Here is a 24,998-nt window from a genome sequence, read left to right as displayed (position 1 = left end):
CCGACGCACCGCTTCTCCGGCCATGCTGAGGCCACGTCCCACATACAGCAACTAGAAGGATGTGCAGCTATGACATACAACTATCTACTGGGGCTTTTGGGGGAAAAATAAATAAAATTATAAAAAAAAAGAAAAGAAAAGTAACTGCCTGAGGATCTTGCCTTAGAGAAAACAATTATTTAAGGGACTGGTGGAAAGAAGAGACCTCCAAGGAGTTACTGGAAAGGTGGGAGGAACACTAGGACAGGACCCCAGCACTTTGCACTTAATCACTACGCAGACAGCCCCCCACCCCAACCCCACCCCCTACAGTTGTCCTTCAGCCAATTCATTTGACTTGCTGCTTTCCTAATGTGTAACCACCCCATCCGGGACTAACAGGGTACCTCTCATAGAGCGGGCATTCTCATGATGAATTGAGCTGAAGCTCACTTGGACCTTTAAAGGCTTGATGTCTGTAGTAAAGCCCTTTTTAGGTAGATCTGCTTAGACAAAACACAATGAGAGAGAGGTATAAGGCTCAGAAAGAGATAATAAGTGCCGCTGGTATCATGAAAGGTCAGAAGCCTGGATCCCTGAACTCCACCTCTGTTCATCCTTCAGTGGGTCATTATCATCCCTCCCCACCACCCCCACCTTGGACACAGCACACAGGTCTCTGTCAGCTGAGTGACTCTTCCCCAAAGATTCCCTTCATCTCTACTTGGAGGGAACAACCATCTCAGCTCATTTTCCTCGTGCCATTGCCCATCAGGTGTTCTTACATATCCTCTGAATCAAATCGGGTTCAGCCTCACCTGCCCCAGATCCAGTTCCTTTTTTAAAGATATATAATTACTCAAAGGTACTCAATTATTATTAGCTATTATTGTCCCCATATTCTCCAGTCTAGAGGATTGCCTCTATCCACCATCAGCGCTGTCCTTGGTTCATTCGTGTATCCAATCATCAGACAATTACTGAGCACCTTCCATGCGTGACACTGTATATACACTGTGGCCAATGAATTAAATAACTATAATGGAAAATGGAAAGGGTCAAGTGCTTTAGAAGTGCAGTGGAAGCTCAGCGGAAAGCAGCCACTTCCAGCTGGGAGATCAAGAACGGCTTTGTGGAGGAAGTGATATGTGAGGATTCAGACCTGCAGAGACTCAGGGAAAGAATATCCCGCAGAGAGACCCAGAATCAATGGGCGAGTGGTTGGAATCAGCACATCTAAATGCGAGCCGGTGACCCCAGGGGAGCCAGGACAGCTACAGGTTGTAGGAAGGACAGACAGCCTTCCTGCTGGTAATAGATGCACCAGAGCAGAGGCCAGGGTTGGTACTGGCACAGTGCTCAATGCTGAGAATCTCATCTTTGTGTAAACCTCGGCTGGTTTTTATCATGTATCAAAATACCTTGTTCTGGCCCTTAGATTATAAATGAGTCCAGTTGAGATGACTCCATTATTATTTGCTGCAAAGTACTTTGTGTGTTATCTTTTATTGGTGTTTAGCTCTTAATAGTTTCCATTTAGCTAGCCTTATAATGACAAGACTGTGCTTGACAGAATTAAAATTCTGATTATTTATAATATTCTTAATGTAAATGTAATTTTAAAGAACTGAATTTTGAGACCATTTATGAAAAATCAGTGAAATTACCCCTAATTTAGATTTGCACTTTGCAAAACTATAATGCCTTCTGGAGGGAAAAAATGTACATACTAGAGAGTTTTATATTGGTGAGAAGGAAATAAATAGCTTAGAGCACAGTTTAGAAAGCCTTCACTTAGACAGTATGAAGATTTTGAGTTATTCCAAGGATTACATCCATATTCCTCAGAAATCATTATCTAAGTTTGTATTTGAGACACGTTGAAGCAGGCCCCAGAAGGAGAATATCACCACACTGATATATTCCATAAGTAATTACTAAACCAAAGGACAGGCAAAGATGTCCCAAGATAGAGTTCTTGAGTCTGTACAGTATATACAATTTTTAAAGCTTTATTACCATTGCCACATCATTTAAGGACTCTTAGAATGCTAGCAGAGGTCACCTTACAGATCAGTGAGTCTAAATGTCTTTGTTGACAGATAAGAAAACTGAGTCTTAGAGAAGAAGTTGCCACCCACGCTAGTTTCTTCATCTGCAAACTGGATGTATTAGTCAGGGTCCCAACAGGAAATAGATGGCACACTCAAAATAAGATAATTCAAGGAAGGTTTGTTTACAGAGACAAGATTTACAAAGAATTGGGTTTAGGGGAAGCACAATGGACGGTAATGTAACTTGAGTCTTAGTTGCAGCCAGGCTGTTACGGTTCCCAGGCTTGAAGGGAGGAGGAGGAGCAGTTACTGGAATCAGGTAGAGTGGGCTGCCCAGGGTGGACACTGAGTTTGTGATGGCAGCACAGCTACAACCTTGCTGGGAAGAAACCAAGGAGTTAAAGACTCTGCCTCTCTCTTCTCTCTCTGAACTCCTGCCTAGGCTTCCCATTGGCCAAACCCAATAAGAAGCTGGAAGCATATGGTAGATCTGCACCCCTCTGGCAGAGACCATCCGGAGAGGCAAAAGGAAGATATCCAGCACAATGTTATTAACGTGCTTTTCAGCTCTTTAAGCATGCAGCCATATAATGAGGAGGATTCAGATAACATCTACAGAGTTTTTTCAGGATCTTGGTGAAAGGGTGCATGAATAAAAGACTGTTAAATCGAATGTTAAGTAAGAGTGGTTTACTCTGACATATATTTTGAGTCCGAGTTGGCCTTGGCTCTACTTTATCTTATACTGTTACTGAACTGGTTCAAAAAATTGTGAATAGAGATCAAAGCAATTTAAACAGATACATTCACTTGTGTAAATATCCTTGAACTGCCCCCATCTTCCGCTCCCCCTCCTGTTGCCAAATCCATTCAGCACCTCTAGAGGCTGTTAATACACATAATGATTGTAATAAACATCGTATTTGCTTTGGTTCCAGCTGGCTCCAACCACCAAACTCTGTCCATAGTTCCTATTGTTATCTTTGCTTAGTAGACAACTGCATTGTTATCCTTAGAAGCCACCTTTGTCATAGATTTCTAAATGTTGATCTTTATACATTACATTTATTGTTTGCCTCAATGTTTCTAAATTTACCATTATATTTTGTCCTTAGGCATATTTAGGATTATTAAATATAGAGAACTTTTGAGTAGAAGTTAATTGATTACATCGTTGAGAACTTTCCTTCCTGTGCTAAAACCTTGAAACATTTTTATCAATTTTGTCCTTTCTTTATAAAGCTTTCAAATAAAAATTAATAAATCTGCTTACATGTGACTTAAACTGCTTTTAAGTTAGGCAGTCTTCCATTGGAAGTTTTTAGAGGCACAGAAGTATAATAATTTCTAAGCAAAAAGAGTTTATATTTTACTTCAGGAAAATTTGTTACAATTTGTTTTCAAAACCTTGAAACTTATGTATTTTAAATCTCATGAAATTACAGAAATTGTCGTCATTTGAGATATTTTAAATTACAGTGACTTAAAGTGAGGAATGAAGGCCTCTGGGTCAGAGAATGTAGAACTGCCATACAAATTAGCAAATTAAAGCTGAGGAAGCTCTCTTGCATATATGAGATAATATTAATAAACTAGGGAACAACTATTAGATTTATACCTTTTGCAAAAGGTAGTAATTTGTTATTTTTAAATGTAGGCCCTGACATTGTTGGGGATTTTTTCTTAGAGAATTAACTAGAAATGGAAGTCTTGTACAATTCACACTTTTTTTTTTGGAATTCAAGTATGCTGAATTCCACAGACTAAACCAAAAGATGTCTCTTTAGACAAATGCTGATAGTTCAAATAGAGTTTAAACGTTAACTTAATTAATGAATATAATTCCTCTTGCTTTGTTACAATGATTTATACATAGACCAAGCAGAAATCTTAGGGATACCAAAGAGATTTTTAAACCTTAGCTTTCATTGAAGGTATTAGATGGGAGTTTGGCAAATAGATGTTATACCATACTGAGTACTGTTGTGGTTCAGATCTGAATTTTTTTAATCCTTCTTCTTAAACCTTTTTTTAAGGAAATCATTTAACCCCAAAGGATAGCTGAGTTTTTGAGATTTGTAAACTCTTCTGAAAGTTCACATTAAAATATTTCAAAGTAAATTTAAAATCTTTTCCTAGTGGTCATTTAATTACAGCCTGTATGTTTGCCTGTTGATTTGTGAATGTTTGGAATGCTGAATTAAAGGTGCTGTGTTGGTTGTTGAGGAAGGAGCACAGAGTTGAAATCAGACAGCCTTGGTGAGAATCCCAGCTCTTCCGTGTCTCGACTCCATGACTCTGGCCAAATTACTCAAGTTCTCTGAAATCCAGTTTTTTCAGCTATAAAATGTGCTTACTGACAGCAACTGACTAATCTTGCACCCCTGAGATTGTCATCCAGCCCTTCTTCTCCTTTTCACTTTCCACCTCCTGCACTGCCATGTTTTTGTGGCAACTGTCTATTTAAAGCTTGATGTCTATGTATAGAATCCTGGCAGACAATTTTCTATGCATAAATGCTGATTATATTTACACCCACACATAATCTATTAATAAAAATTGGAATGTATTTCACAGTGTTCCAGAAGTTACTATTCACTTAATAGTATCTCATAGACATCTTTCTATGTGAGCAGGAATGAGCAGGATGAGAACTAGCTCCTCTTTTTTGATGGGTGAATAGTAATCCCCTATTGGAAATGATTGTGGAGTACACATCCTTGTGAATATGTCTTTGTATACTAGTCTCAGTATTTCTGTAGGATACGTTCCCACAAGTGAAACTCGGGTTCAGGAACATGGGCACTATTAATTTTATAGATACTGTCAGATTGTCATCTAAAAAGGTTGTGCCAGTTTGCAGTTTAAAATAGTTTTTTCATACCATGGCCAGCCCTGAATAGTGTCATTCTGTTCATTCCTGCCAGTTGGGCAAAAATGATATCTCTTTATTGTGATGGCTTTCTTCCTTCCTTCCTTCTCTTCCTTCCTTCCTTCCTCTCTCTCTCTCCTCTTTCTTTTAATAACGTTGTGTATCTTTGATAGTTATTTCTTCTTGTCAGTTGTCTTTTCATATTCTTCATCCATTTTTCTGTTGTGTTGTTTTATTGATGTAATTTGTTTTAGATGTTTTTCTCCCAGGTTGTCATTTGTCCTTTGCCTTTATTTATAGTGTTTGCTGAAGATTTAATTTTAAATAGCTGGATCTCAGGCTTCTCGATTTCCCGTCATGCTGAAAAAGGCCTCAACATCCCAAGGTCCACTTCTGTTTTTTTCTAATAACATTTTTCTAGCTCTACTTCTTACATCTAGATCTTCCATCTGTATACAGTTTCTTCTTATACATGATGTAAAGTAGGGATTAAACTTATTTTCTTCCAAATAGATGGTCAATTGTTTTGCTTCCACATATTGAAGTATATTTTTTAAATCCCCCTAAGATGAAATTCAGCCACCTATAAGAATGTTAAACCCCATAAATGTAGCAGTCTTTTTTTGGACTTTATTTTTTTTACATCTGTTAGCACCTACCATTTTATTTGCTATGCCTTAGAGTGTATTTTGGTAACAGAGAGCAAATCTCCCTCATTCTTATTTCTCAGACTATTTTTGGCTCTTCCTAAGTGTTATTCTGCCAGAGGCACCTTATTGTCAAAGTTAAATTCCTCCCCCAAATCACTGGATTGTCTTATATTTTTGTGTTAATATAGGAGTGGCTATTATCTTTATAATATGGCTTTTTCCCATCTTAGTAATGGTCTGTCTCACTATTTATTTAGGGGTTTTCTTGGGTGTATTGTTTTATTTATACAGGTAGTGCTTTTTTTTTATTCCTCAGTGTTTTACAATTTTTGTTACTACTATTGTGAATGGGATGCTTTCTTCATTATATCTTGTAACTGACTAGGATTTGTGTATTAATTTTATATTTTATGTCTACCATCATTTAAATTCTTATCATCGTAATATTTTTGTTGTCATAACTTTTATTTACCAAAAACATAAGGCCAGTGTATATAAGGCAGAAATCCTTAGAGATACAAGGAGATTCTGGGGGAAGGAAAACAAAAACTCAATTCTCTTTCAGAGTTTGAAAAATAAAGTACAGAAAGATGTAAGTAAGGATTTGTATGAGACAAACTCTTTTTAACAAAGAACTTTACACGTAAAAGAAAGTACTCACCTTATACCCTATGGAACAAAAACCACGTATATATGTAGTCATAAAGAAAACAATAAATAAATTTTACCAAGTAGAAATTGTACAGGTTACTTAACATTCTCTGACCATAATGCAATAAAACTAGAAATCCAACAATTAAAAGATAACCATAAATAACCTGACCCTATGGAAATTTTAAAACACTTTTCTAAATAATTTATTTTTTGAATTAGTTTACTCTTAGATTAAAGAGAAGCTTAAAGGTAAATTACATATTATGTAAAGATTAACAAAAATGAGAAAAGTTCAGTTAAAAGTATATAACTACATGTTCTATTATTAATCAAAACTGAAAATAAATTATCCAAGTTTCATCTCAAAAATAAATAAAATCAAAGAAACTAGGAAAGGGGAATTTAAAAAGATAAAATAGAAGTTACAAATTATAAAATAAAGCAATAATCCTCCCAAAATGGAAATAAAACTCAATGTTTTCTCTTTCTTAGAAAACCAAGGAAACAGATGAGAATTAAAATAATTATAAAAAATACTATGTACAAATTTAAGCCAACACATTTTTAAATCTAGATTAAAGATTTTCATGGGGAAATCTGTTATCATTAGCAAAATTGACTCAAAAAGAGATTGAGGGGCCAGCCCGGTGGCACAGCGGTTAAGTGCGCACACTCCACTTTGGCGGCCCGAGGGTTCGTAGGTTCAGATCCGGGGTGCGCACCAATGCACCATTTGTCAAGCCATGCTGTGGCAGCGTCCCATATAAAGTAGAGGAAGATGGGCACGGATGTTAGCCCAGGGCCAATCTTCCTCAGCAAAAAAGAGGAGGATTGGCATCAGATATTAGCTCAGGGCTGATCTTCCTCACAAAAAAAAGGCCCAGACACCTATGTTTTTTCTAAAAGCCCCATGGATGATTCTGATGTACAGTCAGAGTGGAGAGCCAGTGGTGTGGTCTTGTGTGTGACTAAGCTGTAAGGGATATGGAAGTACTGTGGGAGATGATGCTGGAAAGATATATTGGAGCCAAATGATAAGCAAAAACGTTGTTTTGGTATTGTGGGTTTGAATGTTTTCTTTTTTTAATTTCTATTACGTCACCACCATCCCTCCGTTAGATATCAACCAGATATCCCTTAAACAAAACTTGACCGCTTGTGTGAATTCAAAGCAAAGCGTGTTAAATGAGATGAAGAGGAGGAACCAGTTAAGAGTCTTGTTCCAGTTAGATGTTGCTATATAATTGACCCCAAAACTTAAAACTCACTCACAATCCTGTGAGTTGACTGGACTCAGCTGGGCACTTCTTCTGCTCTGTGTGGCAGGGGCCACAGTCATCTGGGGGATCAGTGGGGCTTGAGTGTCCAAGATGGCTCACTCACATGGCTTTCAGCTGAGAGCTCAGCTGGGGCTGTTGACTGGAACATCTTTATGGACTTCTCACTGCATGGCAACTGGGTTCTAAGAGGAAGCATCGCAAGAGCAAGCATTCAAAAAGGCCCAGGCTACCGGGCTTTGGTGGTCTCAGATGTTACTTCCACCATATTCTATCGGTCAAGCACGCCATTAAGGCCAGCTCAGATTCAAAGGTGAATTAAACTCCATCCCTTGATGGGAGGAACAGCATGTGCATACAAGGAAAGAAGGAAATTGACGGCAATCCTTTTTTGGAGAATTGCTACTGCAGTCTTAATGCACCAAGTACTATAGCATCAAAATACATAAAGCAGAATTTCAGGAAATTTAGATAGACGTCAACAAAAGTACAATTAGACAAAACAAGTAAGAATAAAAGGAATCTGAATAATATAAAATGCTTATGTAATAGGTTTATGTATTGAATTCCTTATCTGACAATAAAGAATACATCTTCATTTCAGGCATCCATAGCATATCTGCTCCCCCCTAAAACAAGAAGCACTTGTACCCCTATATACTCTTATAAATCTGAAGCCTTAATGATATGTTTTCCTCGCCTCTCAGCCTTGCAGACATAGTGTGTTTGCTTCATCTATTATTATGCCCTGCTCTGTATTAAATGCGGTTCTTCCCATTGTGCAGTCCCTTCCTCTGGATGACTTTTTTACACACGGTGTAAACAATTGGGTTATACATTCTCTCTTAAGTTCGTTTTTTATTTGTTTTCTGAAAAGAGCGGCATTGAAGGCTTTGTTTTAATTCTTCACAGTCTCATGATAAGAGTAGTTTTGACTTGTCCTGGGTGCTCTATAGGTTTCAGGGTCACCATCCAGCAGCCTCTGGAATCATCTTCGATTTCCCAATAATGCTGACCTGGGAATTGAGCTGGAATCATTGCCATCCCTGTTATCCATGTATTGTTTTTTTAAGCCCCTTAAAAAAATAATAGTTTTAAGATAATTTGTTTTAAGTTTTTGCTTTGCTTTCTGAAACTCAGTTATTTTACCTTCCTAGTAAGATACATGGAGTCTGAGGTGAGAACCCGGGGGGGGGGTGATGTAATTTCCTGGCCTGACAGTGATGAGTCCTAGTTACTTATTGCTTCTGTCTCAGTGTCCCCGTATGATTATAGGAGTTCTTTCGGAACTGAGTCTTGGCATTAAACCAGCCAGGATGAGAAGTGTAAGCAAACAGCCGTCTTCCTCAGTAACGCTCAGATCTGCTTGCTGTTTCAGGTCGTCACGCTGTGGTACAGAGCTCCAGAAGTCTTGCTTCAGTCCAGCTACGCCACCCCTGTGGACCTCTGGAGTGTTGGCTGCATATTTGCAGAAATGTTTCGTAGAAAGTAAGAAATACCTTTTGTTTCACTCTGTCTTCCTTGGAAAGAGATTTTTTGGGTCTTCAGTAATTTAAGTGGCAGCATAACGTTTCTGTTTTAAGTAGAGTTGTGATGTCCAGATCCACCTACTTCAGGCTACCACTTCCAAGCCTGTCCTGAGACCACCTTCTCAGTCCTGACAGCGTAGTTTTGTATGACTGGAGCTGCCAGCTCTTGGAAACTCTGTTTGGAAAGGAACACTCCACCGTTCGTATGGTTTATTTTGTTTTTTTGTTTTGTGTGTGTGTGTGTGTGTGAGGAAGATCCGCCCTGAACTAACATCCAATGCCAATCCTCCTCTTTTTGCTGAGGAAGATTGGCCCTGGGCTAACATCCGTGCCCATCTTCCTCTGCTTTATATGGGATGCCGCCAGAGCTGGCTTGACAAGCGGTGCATCGTCCGTTTGCAGGGATCCAAACCTGCAAACCCCGGGCCGCCGAAGCGGAGCACGTGAACTTAACCGCTACGCAACCAGGCCGGCCCCACGGTTTATTTTGTTTTCGTTGGTGATGACAAAACGCGGTAAACATGAAGCATATTGTAGTATTTTTTTTGTGAGTGAGGAAGTGTCCTCAAGGTGGACTTTGTCCAGAGGAGGCAGACCAGGGCTGTTAAGTATATGGAAATGCTGATGGTGAGAATAGTTGAAAAAGCAGAATGTTTAGACTGAAAAGGAAGAGGCAAGGAAGATGTCAGCGCTATTTCAGACTACTTCAAATGCTGTCATGTGGAGGAGAGATTAGACATATTTGGGCCCTACAGAGAGCAGAACTAGGACCAAAGATACAAAAATTACAGAAATAAAGATTTTTACTCAGAAGGGGAGGAAAATCTAATGATGAGACAGTTATCTGAAGAGAAGTTTGGGATTCGTGAAAATAGTGCATTCTCATTGGGTGTCAAGAAGAGACTGCACCACCACACACTGGAGGTGTTTTCAGCGGCATTCATAGGGTAGGTGGGTGGGCTAGATGACCTCCAGGGCCACTCTGAGTCTCAGAGTCTGTGATTCATTTGTTTGGTTTTCAGGTCACAAGAAACAGCCAAACAGTATAATAAAGATCTGCCAGGAAAATAATCCATACCTGGGTACTAAATTCAGCCTGGTCAAAATTAAACAGAGAACTTAATCATAATCTAATCTCTCTGTTTTCTATTTTTATTTCCATGGGAAAATGTGAGTTGGGAAGCTGAGTATATTCCCATTGGACATGTTATATAAAAACATAGCTACATGATAGCTCACAAGGAAAAGAAGTGGTCAGCCATTGCTTGCTTGTTTGTTTGTTTGTTTTAACCAAATCAAATGTGGTGCATCTAATAAATTTTGGGACCTATTTCTAGAACTCACAGATTCATCTGTAGCTCACAGGAGGGGATCGTGGCAAGGAAATCAAAGGACACAGGTGTCTAATGCAGGCCTGCTGTGTGCCAAGTATAAGACCAAACCTCTTCCCTTCTGTTACCTTTTTATTCCTCATAATAAAAGATAACTGAGATGCGATGGTAAATTTATTTGTCTAACATCAAGCAGCTAAAAAATAGCAGGGGTATTACTCCAAAGGAAGTCTTGTGGATTCTAATCCAGTGTTGTTTTTCTACCGAGGAGGAAAGAAGAAAAGTCATATTGAATTCAGCTGCAGTGTTTGCCAAACAGGCTAAATAAGTGGTTTTGGAAGTGTGGTCCTTGGACCAGCAGCCTCAGCATCACTGGGGTCCTTCTGGGAAACGCACATTCTCAGGCCCCACCCCATACTGAGTGGCTCAGAAGCTGTTGGGCTGGTGCTCAGCAACCTGTGTTTTAACAAGCCCTCCAGGTGATCCTAATTCACCCTCCAGGGTAAGAACCACTGGGTTAGATGACGGGTTCACCAGGGATAGGCAGTCTTTACAAGTGTTGCTCCCAGACCTCTCCTTTGAGATTCTAATTCATTACCGGGTTGGGTCTAGGCATTCTTGTTTTTGAAAGTGCCCCCTGTAATTCTTTCATCAGACAAGCGTGGAAGACATTGGGTTAAAGCCTTATGGTCAGAACCAGGAATAGTTTACTATCAATATTGCAGGGTGGGAGTTAGGACAGTCATTCTAGTTAATCGCAGAATAACTTGGTGCAGCTGAGAGTTGATTAGAGAAGTGTTTATTGGAATTACATTTATGTGTCTAGAATTGTCCTCAAATGTAAAGATTGGGTCCTTCTTTTGTTATGGGGGTAAGGTGAGCAGTTATTTTTCAATAGTACAAGACTTGAATGTCAGCCATAATTGATGATTAAACCAGTATTTTTCTAAAAGATGTTAAAAGAAGGATAAAATTTAAGATATGTACTTAAGCATTCACTAGTAAGGAATTTGCTGTATTTTTAAGTATAGATAGTCACCATCTATGGAACAATTGCAACCCGAATTTTAATTTATAACATTAAAATATTTTCCCACTGAAGTGGTAGTATAATTGCTAATCTGATTCCCAGGCTAGTTTGCAGAATCCTACATAACCTGGAACATATATGAAACATTTTTTGTGCTGATTCATCCTATTTGTAACATTTTTCTATGGGAAAGTTCATTCTGTGATCCAATCCAAGAAGACAAGAATACTCCTCTCTTCACCCCATGAAGCCCGCTCCATGTTGGAGGCTCAGAGAAAGGCTCTGTGATGATAGCAGCAACATTGTGCTTCAGTTTGTTGGGAGAGTCGTCTGTTGGGTAGAGACCCACTGACTCTTCAAAATGTGCACAAAAGAAAGTACCCCCTCTCTTGAAGCCTTGCACAGAGGTAGTAAGTTGAGAAGTAGTTGCCTGGAGGAGATAGCAATATCAGAATCCAGGCCTGTGTGCCTTTAAGGCTGAAGGTGAAAAAATCTGGGCCTACCACACACCCTTCCTGGGGCGGGTGCCCTGTCTCCTAGGTAGTTCCTGCCAGTTTGGCAGTGACATTGAATATGGCCATGGGATCTGACCCTTGTTCCTGCTTAGTTCACGTTTGGTATTTCCTATGATAACACCCAGATATCTGAATGTGCATGCTTCTTACTTATGCCACATGTGTTCTGGGGTCCAACTACTAGTTTGACCTGGTTCTAGCTTGCCTCCTCATTCAATGTTGACCCACCTGTTTCAGTGTCCAGCTGAAATTCACAAGCCATGGATTCTGAAAGCAGATTCCCTCATTTCCTTAGGCTGACCCTAAATCTGGGAATCCTGGCATGTGTCCGGCCTGGGTTCCTAGTTGTTGGTATAGCAGTAGTTCCCAAATTTTGTCATTTTTTTAACACCTTCGTGGTTGTTTTAATATTCTTATCATAATTATACTTACTTAATGTTTTTACTGCCCTAAATCAATTTACTTTTTTATTTTAGCCTCATCTTAAGTAAAAATATATAAAATCATAGATTTGATGAGCCAGTTATTTATTTGCCTAATACACACTAAAATAAATATATAACCATTAAAATTATTAAGAAACTTAGTCCATGTTCAACCCCTGAAATCATCTCTCATATCACCAATGGTCTATGTCACATGTTGGAAACCCTGTAACAGGTTTATCATTCAGTCTACAAATAACTTATTGAGTGGCTGCTATATGCAAGACCCATTTCTAGAAGGATAACTTAAATCCTAGTGGGAAAAAGAGGCATTGCATGCACGATTAGTTAATTAACCAGAGCTGGGTAAGTGCTTAAAGAAGTGTAGGGTTCTGAGAATGGGTATAATGAGAAGACTATTCCCCGAGAGGGAGAGAGATGACTCAGTGGAAGCCTAGAAGTCAGGATTAACCTTCCTTAGAGGTCACATCTAGTTTTTTATATAAAATCGTTAAGGAATAATCATTTATGCGTCAGCAAGGCTCACCATCCTCTGTTACCTAGGGAGAAAAAAAGAAGCAAAGGGAGTTAACACTTGTCTGTTATTTGACAGACCAGGGCCAGTCCCTTCACATGCATTATCGCATTAAACCTATATTCTGAGGACTATTATCCAATTTCCAGATGATGAACTAGAGCCTTCCACAAGGAGAGTAAATAACTTGTCCATGGGTACATAGCTCTTTTTTGTGTGTGTGTGAGGAAGATTAGCCCTGAGCTAACATCTGTTGCCAATCCTCCTCTTTTTGCTGAGGAAGACTGGCCCTGGGCTAACATCCGTGCCCATCTTCCTCTGCTTTATATGGGACTCCGCCACAGCATGGCTTGACAAGCAGTGTATCGGTGCGCGCCTGGGATCCGAACCTGCGAACCCCGGGCCGCTGAAGCGGAGCGTATGCTCTTAACTGCTTGCACCACTGGGCTGGCCCCGGGCACACAGCTCTTAAATGGCAGAGCCAAATTTGAACCCAGGTCCACCTGACTCTGTAACCTTTGATTTTTCTGCTCTGCCATGTTTCTGCCCATACTGTTGTTTTACCTACTAGGCCATTTTTTTTTTCTGGAATGTTTTATGCATTATTACAGTGTAGCAGCAATGATGTTTTAGAGAGGTCAAGAAGCAAATGACACATTTAATAGCTTTGATTTCCAGTCTCTTGTATATTAGAAAGGTTGACCAGTTCTCTGTGATATTATTATTAAGAGGTGCATGCCTTCTATTCTAAAATGGAATACCTAGGAAATATGAACTCAATAAAAAGAGTCTTAGGGCAGATGGTTGACAAAGAGCCAGAGAGTTTAAATACCCATCTGTCACTATTATCTGGGTTTAATAATCGCTCACACTGACCCACAGAAGCATTCTAAAAATGGATAAGAGCTGGATTTTTTATCTTCCTTCTTTAACTCTTCTTCCATGGGTAATTCATCTTTATTCCACATTGAGTTATATTTTAATACTAAAAAACATTGCTATGAATTTGGTCAGTGGACAACTAGCCAGCTTAGAGGATGGGATAGGATGGGATGGACAAATGGACAGATGGATGAGATAGATTGATCTTTAACTTCACACCAAATTAAATTCACGATTGGTAACTGTCCAGGTAGCTGTCGGTTGTCTTGTGATCCTCGTCAAAACTGTTGTCTGTGGTTTGAAAGTTATGAGGTTTTCCAGGTTATAGCAAAGTCATAAAAAGAAAATGCAAATTGAAAAAATAAACCATGCTACTAATTCTTTGAATATGGAGATTGTGGTAAACAGATAGTAATTCTTAGAAGTTCTGAGTTGCCAGCTCTACTAATTCCTAGCTAAGAAATGCCAAATGCCACTAGAAAGAATATAATAAATACAGTCACTGTTAGAAGGAAACAAACAAGACTTCATGGTTATATTACCCCATGTATGGTGGCCTCTCTAGGCTTGTCGTCATTGATTTCCATGAATTAAACACCCAGTAACTGAGAAACTGACAGTGAAACTGTCCTTTGTGGCTGAATGGTCTGTGAGCAAATGTCTTTAAAATGTCACTGAGTGCCTTGCCAATTTTCCCATTGGTTACTGTGTTGGTGTTTCCCCATATTTGAGCACTCTCCTTCGTGACATCAGGGAAATGAGGTCTTGAACTGGCTGACCTGAACACCAAGGGCACCAGAAGGCAAGCCCTAGTCTCAGCTGGATCTTGAGATTTCTTATCTCTTGGATATTTTCCTAGACCTTTCTTTTTTCTTTAAAGAACCAACCAAATAGGAAGAACTCCAAAGAAGCATTTTCTTGAGTAAAAAAAAGTACCCAAGATGGTACCCAGGAAAAGAACTGATCTTAGTTGAATAATGCATGCGGGATAGTTCTAAGAACAAATGAGTACTTTTTAATATAATCAACACTGATTTCTCTTATTCTTAATGTGTATCTTACCTTAAGGTGAGTTTGTTTTCATGACGTATACTGAGAAGCCACCGTCAGGCCTGGCCTTTCCCTGTTGGGGCAGCTCTGCAGCCCTCCAGCTCCCCAACCCAGTGTCACTCCAGTCTGGCATCCTGGGTCTGCCTGTTTTGTGGTCTTCTCCACAAACTAGATTTTATCTTTTGAGTACTCTTCCTACCATTCTGCCATCTTGTCCTTCCCTCCAACTTCCCAAGTCATTGCTTTCCTTTTACTGACAGCTCCAGGTCCATTACTTCTTCCCATGGTCCTATCCCTATTCTGAGCAGCCCACTTCTCCCTTCTCTGGCTCTCTCAACTTCTGTTAATCCTTTCTACTCTGCATCTTGGAATCCCTGTTTTGTGGCAACAGGTTGCCCCCCTTCCCTGAACTTCTCCTCAGTCTCCTTCTTCAAGGTAACTAAAACCAGGCCTTTTTCCCTCGATGCTCTGTCCCCCTGAGAAGAGAACGGGGATATTCTTGACCATCTGCTGCTTGGGGACATTTTTCCTGCCAAAGCCTCTCAACTTCCTTTTGCCCTCCTTTCACACTCCCTCTCCCCAGGCTTAATTGCATCACCTGTCACATTCAGGGTCGGTGATTTTTTTTTTTTTTTTTTTTTGCATTGAGCTACTACAGGGTAAGAAGAAATGTTATTGATGGAAGTGCTTTCAGAAGACAGCGGTTTGAGGGTTCTGATTAACTCAGGTGCCTCACTCAGCTTACACACTCCCTGTCCCCCAGCTTGTACTTAAGCATTCAGTGACCTTCTGATGAACTTGGGTCCTCTGCTCACTTCTCAGGGGCACTGCACCTTAGGGGTCATCATCATCCGAAAGCTCCACCATTAAATAGAAAGCTCTGCTTACAGACAGAAATAAGGGCAGCTGCAGCACACATGCTTGTTCAGCACTTGTCATCTGGGCTTTTGGTGGGCACATCCCCTCTCCTCCGGCTCCCCTCCCTTGGTCTCAGACCAGTCCCATGCTATGATTCCCTCCCTTTCTGTCCCCCACAGCCTGAAAGCCCCAGTCTACTCCCATACTCCCAACCCAATATTCAGCCTCATCTCCAATTAATTGAAATGAGTGAGGCTATCCAAAGTGAGCTCTTCTATACTCTTTCAACTCAAAAACCTCTGTCTTCACCCTTTCTCTTCCTTCTCTCCCATTTCTGAGAAGGATGCATTCTCCTTCCTTAAAAGGGAAATCCCTCAACCTGTGCTCTTGATCCTACCCTGCTTTTAGAGTCTCCCTCCATCCATCATTCCCTTCTGATTTGCCTCTTCAGAATCCTTCTGATTTGCCTCTTCAGAATCTCCTCGTCTGCTAGCTCTCATCTCTCCATCCTGGAAAAGACCTCACTCCCCCTTCTATACCCTCAGTCTTTCTCCTTCCCTTCATGGCCAAACTTCTTCAAAGAAGTACTGTTGTCCCCCATTTTATAGGTAAGAAAACTGAGATCTGAAAATGCTGTCTAGTACAGAGAACCACAGCTAATAAATGATGAGGAGAGGCTCTGAACCCAGGCTTATCTGACTGCACAGTCCTCCTGGCACTCAAGCTGCTGCTTTAGAGGTTGATAGGGGCCAACTCTCCATTCTCATCTCACTTGGTGTCTGCAGCATTTGAATCTTGTGACAGCTCTGTTCATGAAACCCTTCCTGTCCTTGCTGTTGGTGACGAGCAGACTCCTAGGTTGCCTCGGCCTCTGTCTCCTTTACCACTTCTTCTTCTCCTCCTTTCTCCCAAACCTAGATGTTCCCAAACAGTTCTGTATGGATAAGATGCAGAGAACCCTCAGATGGGTTCCAGAGCCGCATTTCAGTTCCCTGATCAACTGATTCTCCACCCATCATCTCACAGACACCTCACCTTCACCAGACCCCTCAAACCAGCTCTTCTTCTTCTTGCCTTCTCTTTTCCTATTAATGGAACCCGTATCCCTACAGTTACCTGGCTGGGTCCTTAAAGTCACTTTGGAATTCTCCTCATCCTTCTCGTATATCCAAGTCCTGTGGATTCTGTCTCGTCTCCACAGGTCTCTCAGATTTTGCTCCTTTATATCATGACTTCCCTAGTTTGTATTTATAATTTTATTTGTAAATAAAATTTTATTTTATTATTTGTATATAATTCCCCAATTTAGGTCTTGTGTAACGGTCACCCAGCCTAGAGCAGTGACCTGCGAGCCTGTTTTCCTGTTACCTGCCCATTCGTGGACTTAGGATGAATTAATCTTCCTATTGTCACCCCTTTTCAAAAACTGATATAGGATCCTTGGCCCTCAAGATCTTCTAAAGAAGGCCCAACTTTATTCTGGCCTTAGCACATATTACTCTCCAAGATATAGCTATATGTTAGTGAAAATGATCTACCTTTTGGCCCCAAAATGTGCCCCAAGGTTTTCCCCCTTAGAACCCGTGCACTTCTCTTGTCCTGGGTACCTACCTGCCCTCACTCATCTTCCAAAGCTAAACCTAGAAGCTGCCTCTTCAGAGAAGGGACCTGCCACACTCCTCCACACCTCAGCATTCGATCTGTGCCTGTCTCACAGCACTTTCCTCAGCCACGTTCTTTCTGTGCGTGCAAGTTGTCCATCGTAGCTACAGTAACGATGTGATGCAGGCTAGTGTTCTTTCTTAGGAACCAGACACCTGAGTCTGTGTTCCAGCCCTGGCTCTGCCAGCTCTGTGATTGAAGGCAAGCCATCAACCGCTGGAGCTTAGTGTCTTTATCTGTAAAATAGAGAGGCCGGGATAAGATCCCATCCATGGTGTTCAAATTGCTTCACAGAGACCTCAGATCCACCCTCTGTGTAGTCCAGGAATTCTCAGCCGTTCTTGCTCCCATACTCAGCTTTATTCAAAGCAGCTTGATTTCATCTTTTTTATATATTGGGCTTCTGAGATTTAAAAGAGTTTTAAAACATGGGAGTAAATAATGTCCAAGATTCACTCCAACTCTGATATTCTTTGCTTCCAGATAGAACCATGACTTGGTCGTTTCTGGAACTCTTACCATGTCTAGCACAGCTAACAGTTGTTGACAGAGCTTATTACACATCCTCATGTATGGTCCTGAGCACTTGACATACATTATTCAGTTTAATCCTCCCAAGTGACTTGCTCCAGGATCCCACATCTGGTCACTGGCAGAGCTTGAACTCTGAGCTGTGTGACCTATAACAGGTACACTGAACTGTAACGAACTACACTGGAAAGTTAGGCAGGCATAAAGATAGAGGGTGGCAGTGTAACAATTGGCAAGTGTGTGTGTGTGCACTTGTGTACATGTGCGTGCATGCGTATGTGCATGCCTCCCTCTCTACCCTTTTGTAAACATTTAAATATATAGATATTCCATATGGAATACCTGTAAAAGTCTAAACCAGCTCTGTCCAATAGAAAAATATAATGCGAGTTACAATATAATTTTAAATTTTCTAGTAGCCACATTAAACAGGGTAAAAACAAACAGGTAAAATTAGTTTTAATAGTGTATTTTATCTGACACAGTATATCCAAAATATTATTATTTAAAAAGGTAATGAATATTAAAAATATGGATGAATGAGACGTTTTACATTCTTTTTTTGTACCAAGTCTTCCAACTACAAAGTGTGTTTAACATTCACAGCACACCTCACGTGGGACTTAGCTGCATTTGAAGTGCTCAGCAGCCGCATGTGCTGTATTGGCCAGCACAAGCCTAAAGCATCAAATAAAAAGATAAAGAAGAAACAGACGACCTGCCGTTTGTTGGGAGGGGGAGAGAAGAACGAGTCAGTGCCCTTCTACCCTGAGCTCATCGATTTCTCGTTCTTCTGTCTCCTGCGTCGTCTCATCTTTTCCAGTTTGGATGGGGACTATGGAAGTTGAGGTCCTTCTATGTAAAACCAAGCGAGTTGAAGTTGACACAGCTGCTTGCCTTTGTCCCGTGAATTACCGGCACTTGGGTGCCAGCCTGCAAGTGTGTTTATCAGCACTGGCAGATCTTCCCCAGCACGTCCTTCTTAAAAAATGCTTGCACCTGGGAGCCTCACGGTCTCTGTGATCTCTCACTTCGTATGCCACTTTCAGAAACTAGAATTGCTGAGGAAAAGAACAAATTAGGCGATGTAGATGCCAGTTAGCTTTTTTTAAAAAATAAAAATTTTTTTTAACCACAAAATAAAATAGTCTGGTTGCAAAAATGCCAAATGGTACAGAAGTATAAAAAGTGAATATTGGCTTTCCTATACTCCCATCCAAAACCCGCTTCCCAAAGATAACCCCCTGGATATACTTCCAGATCTTCTTTATTGCACATTCAAAAGTGTGTGTGTTTGTAAATACGTATATACATATGCACACATGCACACCTGTAAATTTCTCTCACAGAGATGGGCTTACACTATATACCATACTCTTCTGTACATTGCCGTATTCACTTTATTATAATATATTATGTCAGTTCATAGAGATCTAACTCATTTTTAAACTGTTAAATAATTGTCAGTTCATTTATTTCATAATTTAACTAGTTGCCTGTTGATGGACATTTAGGAGTTGTTTGTTTTTGGTCTTATTACAAACAGTGTTGCAGTAAAATCCTTGTGCTTATTTTGTGGAACATTTGTCCAAGTATTTCTGTATGGTGAATTCCAGAAGCGAAATTACGGGGTCAAATAACATGCATATTTAAAATTCTGCTAGCTAAACCAAATTGCCCTCCAAAAAGCTTCAAGTAAACTGCTTTTAGCTTAAGGTGGGAGGTAGGATTGAGATTCTCAAAGATTAAGCAAGATTGTCAAGAATAATACAAGACAAGAACTCTGATGGAAGCCTTGGCTACCTCTTCTACCCCTATTTAAAAATAATATCAAGAGGAAAGCGTAAGTGAATATGGTAATTTTATAAAAGCTGTTGTTAGGCTTGGTTACAAGCATCAGGGACCTCTTGCAACTGTAAAATTCACTGTGGGTTTCCTTTTTATCAGTTGTGTAGCGATAGGGAAGGAATCAGCCTCATTTTGTCAGTTAAAAAAATTATCTTAAGATAAAGTCCCAAACACTTTTTCAGACTAGTTTTTTCCAGTGCACTGACAGCATGAAGATCATTCTGCAGAGTTCCAGAGGGCCTAGGCCTGGAGAATAATGTGTATTGAGTCCTGATCTTCCTTCAGGCAGGCCGTGGCGCATGGGCCCTCTCTCCCTACTTCGTCTTCTTAGTCACCAGACCTCATGCATCTTTACTTCAGATTTTTCCTTGTGGGTCTACTCGTTGAAGTAACTTTGGAAGCCCTTGCATTAGCCCCTTCTTCTAAATAGGAAAAGAATCAGTTCTACCTTGGTCATAAAGTCTCACATATTCCTGGTCACATCTTTCAACCATTGATTTGGATAAAAAAATACTTGGTTTGGGGCAAGAAACCACCATTTTTTGTTGTAAATCACTGGCAGAGAAAGTAGCTATTTTATGCATTGAAAACCAATTCTTACCAGTCTAATCTTGAGTCAGTGGCAAACTTCTCATCATTGCCTCCTGGCTGTCATGAACATGAGGTGCTTCCCAGCCCTACAAAATAAAAAGTAGCTGGCCTGTACAAAATTATTTTAGCTGGCGCTGGGACCTCTGATCTGAGTTGAGTCTAGCCTTGGTAACTCCTTCAAAGTATGATGTTACATTACATTTGTTGCTTTATAATATTCATGCAAATTTACTAGAAAAGGCAATAAATATAGTGAATAGTACAGGGTATTTCAGATAAATGTAAATCCATGAGATTTTATTGTATGCCTAAATAATTTTCCACAGAACAGTACTAAGGGACTAAATTACAACAAATGGTAAGATGTGACAAAAGATTCTACTTGGTCTTGTCCTAAAATATGATAGGTTGTAGTGACAATCTCTTGGTAGCTCCATGTGGCCCACTGCTGTGAGGTGGTCTGTGTCTGTCTGATACCCATGCTCCATTGTTTTGCACTGAGTTTCTGCCTCCCATCTGGCCTTCTCATGGTGGCTGGAGGAGCTAGTGTCTGATAAGACCCAGTACTTGGCTGAACAGAGAAGCAGTGGGCATTTTTCTTATAAAAATAAAAGATATTACCTAGTTTTCTTTCTTTTCCTCCCTTCATCTCCTTTTCTCCTCTTCCTTCCCTCCAGATTTCTGTCCCCCTTCCCTTTCTCTCTTCACTCTCGCTCATCACTCCTTCCCCTTCTTTCCTCCCAGATTAACCATAGGAAATACAGAACATTCAACATGGCCTTCTATATATACCTCTTCTGATAATACGTGGTAGTATTGAGTTTCTGATTTATTGCTCCAGTTTTTCTGGCTAAATTAAATTTATAGAGATTAGAATTTACTCAGAGATAGGCTTAAGACCTGTTAGCTGCTTAGGGGTGTGTGTGTGTGTGTGTGTCAGTGTGTGCACATGTGTACACACACACGCGCGCGCACTTTTGTGAAACTAGGAATCTGGTAGATGTATTTCTGAATCTACTTCTTGTTTTCTTATAAACATTTTACAAAGTCCTAATATGAGAAAGAAAGGTGTGACAGAGATGGCTACAGACATGTGGGCTATATTTACTTGCAGGTTGAAATATTACAAGGGACAATTCAAAATGGCAAGTTTCCACTGGAAATTAGATTTTGCTATGGCTAAATTGGATATTAGTAGTTCTTCTCTTATCACTGGCACAGAGTTTGCTGGACATTCTCAGTCCAAAACCTGGGAGAAGAGCCAAAACTTTGGAAGTCAGGCATCAGGAGCCTGCCAAATGTGTTTGTACTGTGTTGCCCAATTGTTTAATTGGTAATAATTTGACATGCTAATGTTTCAATATTCAAAAGTCATTTGGAAGGCAATTTCTATGTCTGTTTTGCTGGTCAGAGTCATGCTGAATTCTAGGTATCAGCATGCAATAAAGTTAATTTCAAAGGCACTCAGTTAAGTGGTATACAGCCCCGATTAAAAATGACAGTGAACTGAATGCTTAACATTTCTCACTTTTTCTCTAAACTGGTACCTTTCTTACTGATTGCATATTAATAGCTTCTTGTTGTATTGCCTCTGTGAGCCCTCAATCAAAATTCATTAAAAATATTAGGAATTTTTAGTTTAAAATGATTCCTACTGTACCTTTCTCAATTTCCTACTAAAAAGACAAAAACATCCAACACCAAAAGTTAAGTGAAATAATTTTCAAAATTATTTGGAAGAATTCCCATTTAGCTGAAAGTAGATTTAAAAACCCATTTGGTGACTCAGGATTGTTATGTGCACCTGGAAATAGTTAGCCCTTTTTCCCCTCCCTCATTCCCTTGTTTCAGAAACACGAAGTTGACTCCAATTCAAAAAACGTACAGCTGTTCCCACTGCTGTTCCTGCTGAGATCTCCACAGTGTTGTTGACTCCCCTCTGCCATCAGTGTTATAGCTCTTTCTCTCTCAGGTATGAGTACAAATACTGGGAAAACATATTTGCAAAAGGGGATCAGGGAGGTGAGAAGAATGGGATATTTAGTAGGTGGAGACAGAGGCATGAGAACCATATTAGACAAAACATGCTAGATATTAAAATTGACCTAAGAGCTACTCAGAGAGCATTAAATGTTTACAGGATGACTTCAAACTATTGTCTACCTTTTGTTGACTACATATCATTTCTGGGTAGCTTGCCCCTCTTAGAAGAATGAGAAAAAAAAGCTAAAAGAATAAAATTCTTGTGACTTTTGAAAAAATACCACTGGGGCCAGCGCCATGGCTTGGCGGTTGGGTGCACGCGCTCTGCTGCTGGTGGCCCTGGTTCGGATCCTGGGCGCGCACCGACGCGCCACTTCTCTGGCCATGCTGAGGCCGCGTCCCACATGCAGCAACTAGAGGGATGTGGAGCTATGACATACAACTATCTACTGGGGCTTTGGGGGAAAAAAATAAAATAAATAAAATTTAAAAAAAAAAAGAAAAAATACCACTGAACAAGGCAAGTAACATTACGCAGAAGCCTAAAGACATAAAATTCTGAAAAGGATTAACTAATGGAATCAGAAGAAAGTTTCTAAACTTTAGTAGACTAGCACAGAAGAATACTAGAAGACATATTCTCTAAAACAGAAACAAAAGGCTACAGAATTAAACATTCTGAAATGTAGAAACAGCAAACTGAAATGGAAAGGGAGATGAATGAGATGTGGAATTATAAGGAAACCAGGTACAGTGGCACAATTAAAATCTGATAGGAGGGAGTAAAATGTAGAATTAGTACTATAGGAAATGGAATCATTGATGTAAAGAACAATATTGAGAAATTCTCACAGAATGCTGAGGAAAAGAACACAAGATTTTTTTTTCTTTGTTTGTGAGGAAGATCAGCCCTGAGCTAACATCCATGCCAATCCTCCTCTTTTTGCTGAGGAAGACTGGCCCTGGGCTAACGTCTGTGCCCATCTTCCTCCACTTTATATGGGACACTGCCACAGCATGGCCTGACAAGCGGTGCCTCGGTGCGTGCCCGGGATCTGAACCCAGGCCACCAGCAGCAGAGCACACACGTTTAACCGCTACACCGTGGGGCCGGCCCAGAACACAAGATTTAAAATGGTGAGAAAATGACAAATATGAAGGATAGAGGATGGAAATCTGGCTTAAGAAATTAATGGTCTTGAGATGCAGTAATCAATAACTTAATTAAAGAAACATGTTGCTCAACAGACGAGACTTGAGTATGCAAATTAAAAGGTTTCACAATATTGGGGGGAAAATCATTGAAAAAGAGACACCAGTAGTTGGGATGCTCAGAGCTGTAAGTACAGAAAACTCAATTTGGATTGGCTAAAGAATAAGGAATTTGTTGACTCACGTAAATGGTGATTCCAGAGATAGGTGAGGTTCAGTGTTGGCTTGATCCAGAAGCTGCAGCTCCATTTCTCTAAGATTCCCTGTTCTATGTCTTGGCATCTTCAAAGACTGTCTTGCCTCATGGTAGAGTGATTATAGTAGTTCCAGGTTTCACATCTGCACACCAGGACACTCAGACAGAGAACACATTCTTCTGTACCAGGGTTCCAAACAGGAGTGCCAAAATTCATCCTTAGGACTGCTTGTGATATATACCTACACTTGAACCAGGGGTGAGACCAGAGAAGTGGACTTGGGTGATCAGATAGATGGTGGTCTGAAGAACATCAGGTTCTCTTACATGGTGAAAGGGAAAAATGGAGACTGCAGAGGCAACCCCAAAGACTGACACAAAGCACATCCCGGCAGGTGTTTGAATTGTATGGAGAAAGAAAAAAGCCTACCTACCAAGACCAAATAAATGTATTTGAAAGCTATACAAAAAGGAAGGAAAATCAGGCTGGCTTCAGACATTTCTTTTATTTAACTAAAAGGCAGAAGAGAATAGAGAAAAAATAGCTTTGTAGGGAAAGTCTATGCCCAAGAACTTTGTACTCAGATGAGTTGTCTTAAATATGTGAAGGCAACAGAAAGGGTGAGATGTCCAAGGATTCAGTTACTGTTTGTTTGTTAAATACCAATTGGGCAAACTTGAGCTAACTGAAAGAGATATCAAAATTAGCACATCAAGAATGGGAGGCCGCAGGGGCCAGCCTGGTGGCATAGTGGTTGGGTTCAAGCGCTCTTCTTTGGTGTCCCAGGGTTTGCTGGTTTGGATTACAGGCGTGGACCTACACATTGCTTGTCAAGCCATGCTGTGGTGGCATCCCGTATGCAAAGTGAGGAAGATTGGCACTGATGTTAGCTCGGGGGCAGTCTTCCTCAAGCAAAAAGAGGAGGATTGGCAACGAATGTTAGCTCAGGGCCAATGTTCCTCACCAAAGAAAAAAAAAAGAGAGGGAGAGAATGGGAGGCCACAATATGAAGGGACAGATGGGAGTCCCTGAGGGGCTATCTGCAGACCTAACACCCAACTCTTCGAACAAGTTCTGAGGAGAACTGTGACTTCAGCAGACCTCACTTGTTTGTACTGGCCATACTAATGACCCCATAGGAATGTGGTTGGGTGAGTATATTTTTCACAACAGCATTCTGGATGAAGCTTAAAAGCGATAATTCCATTATGAATTAATAGTCCTTATTATGAGAATAGCCCTGTAATTGGACTTCAGAAATTCTCCTGAAAAAGCTTCAGTCAGAATGTACCATTAAATTTAAAAGTCTAATTAAATATGACTAAAATTATGT

At 40.3% G+C, this 24,998-nt stretch overlaps 1 protein-coding gene across 4 annotated transcripts in view; it reads left to right on the top strand.

Moving 5' to 3' along the window:
• Positions 1-24,998, top strand: part of CDK6 (cyclin dependent kinase 6) — a 231,180-nt gene that overhangs the window by 150,869 nt on the left and 55,313 nt on the right. For all 4 annotated transcript variants that reach the window (XM_058525559.1, XM_058525575.1, XM_058525566.1 and 1 more), the window contains exon 5: positions 8,865-8,974. In XM_058525559.1, coding sequence (XP_058381542.1) covers positions 8,865-8,974 — 110 coding nt within the window. The remainder of the gene's footprint in view (positions 1-8,864; positions 8,975-24,998) is intronic.

The sequence above is a fragment of the Diceros bicornis genome, chromosome 3 (genome assembly GCF_020826845.1).
Source record: "Diceros bicornis minor isolate mBicDic1 chromosome 3, mDicBic1.mat.cur, whole genome shotgun sequence".
NCBI lineage: Eukaryota > Metazoa > Chordata > Mammalia > Perissodactyla > Rhinocerotidae > Diceros > Diceros bicornis.
Note: the sequence above shows the minus strand (reverse complement) of the source record. Positions and strands in the feature narration are given on the sequence as shown.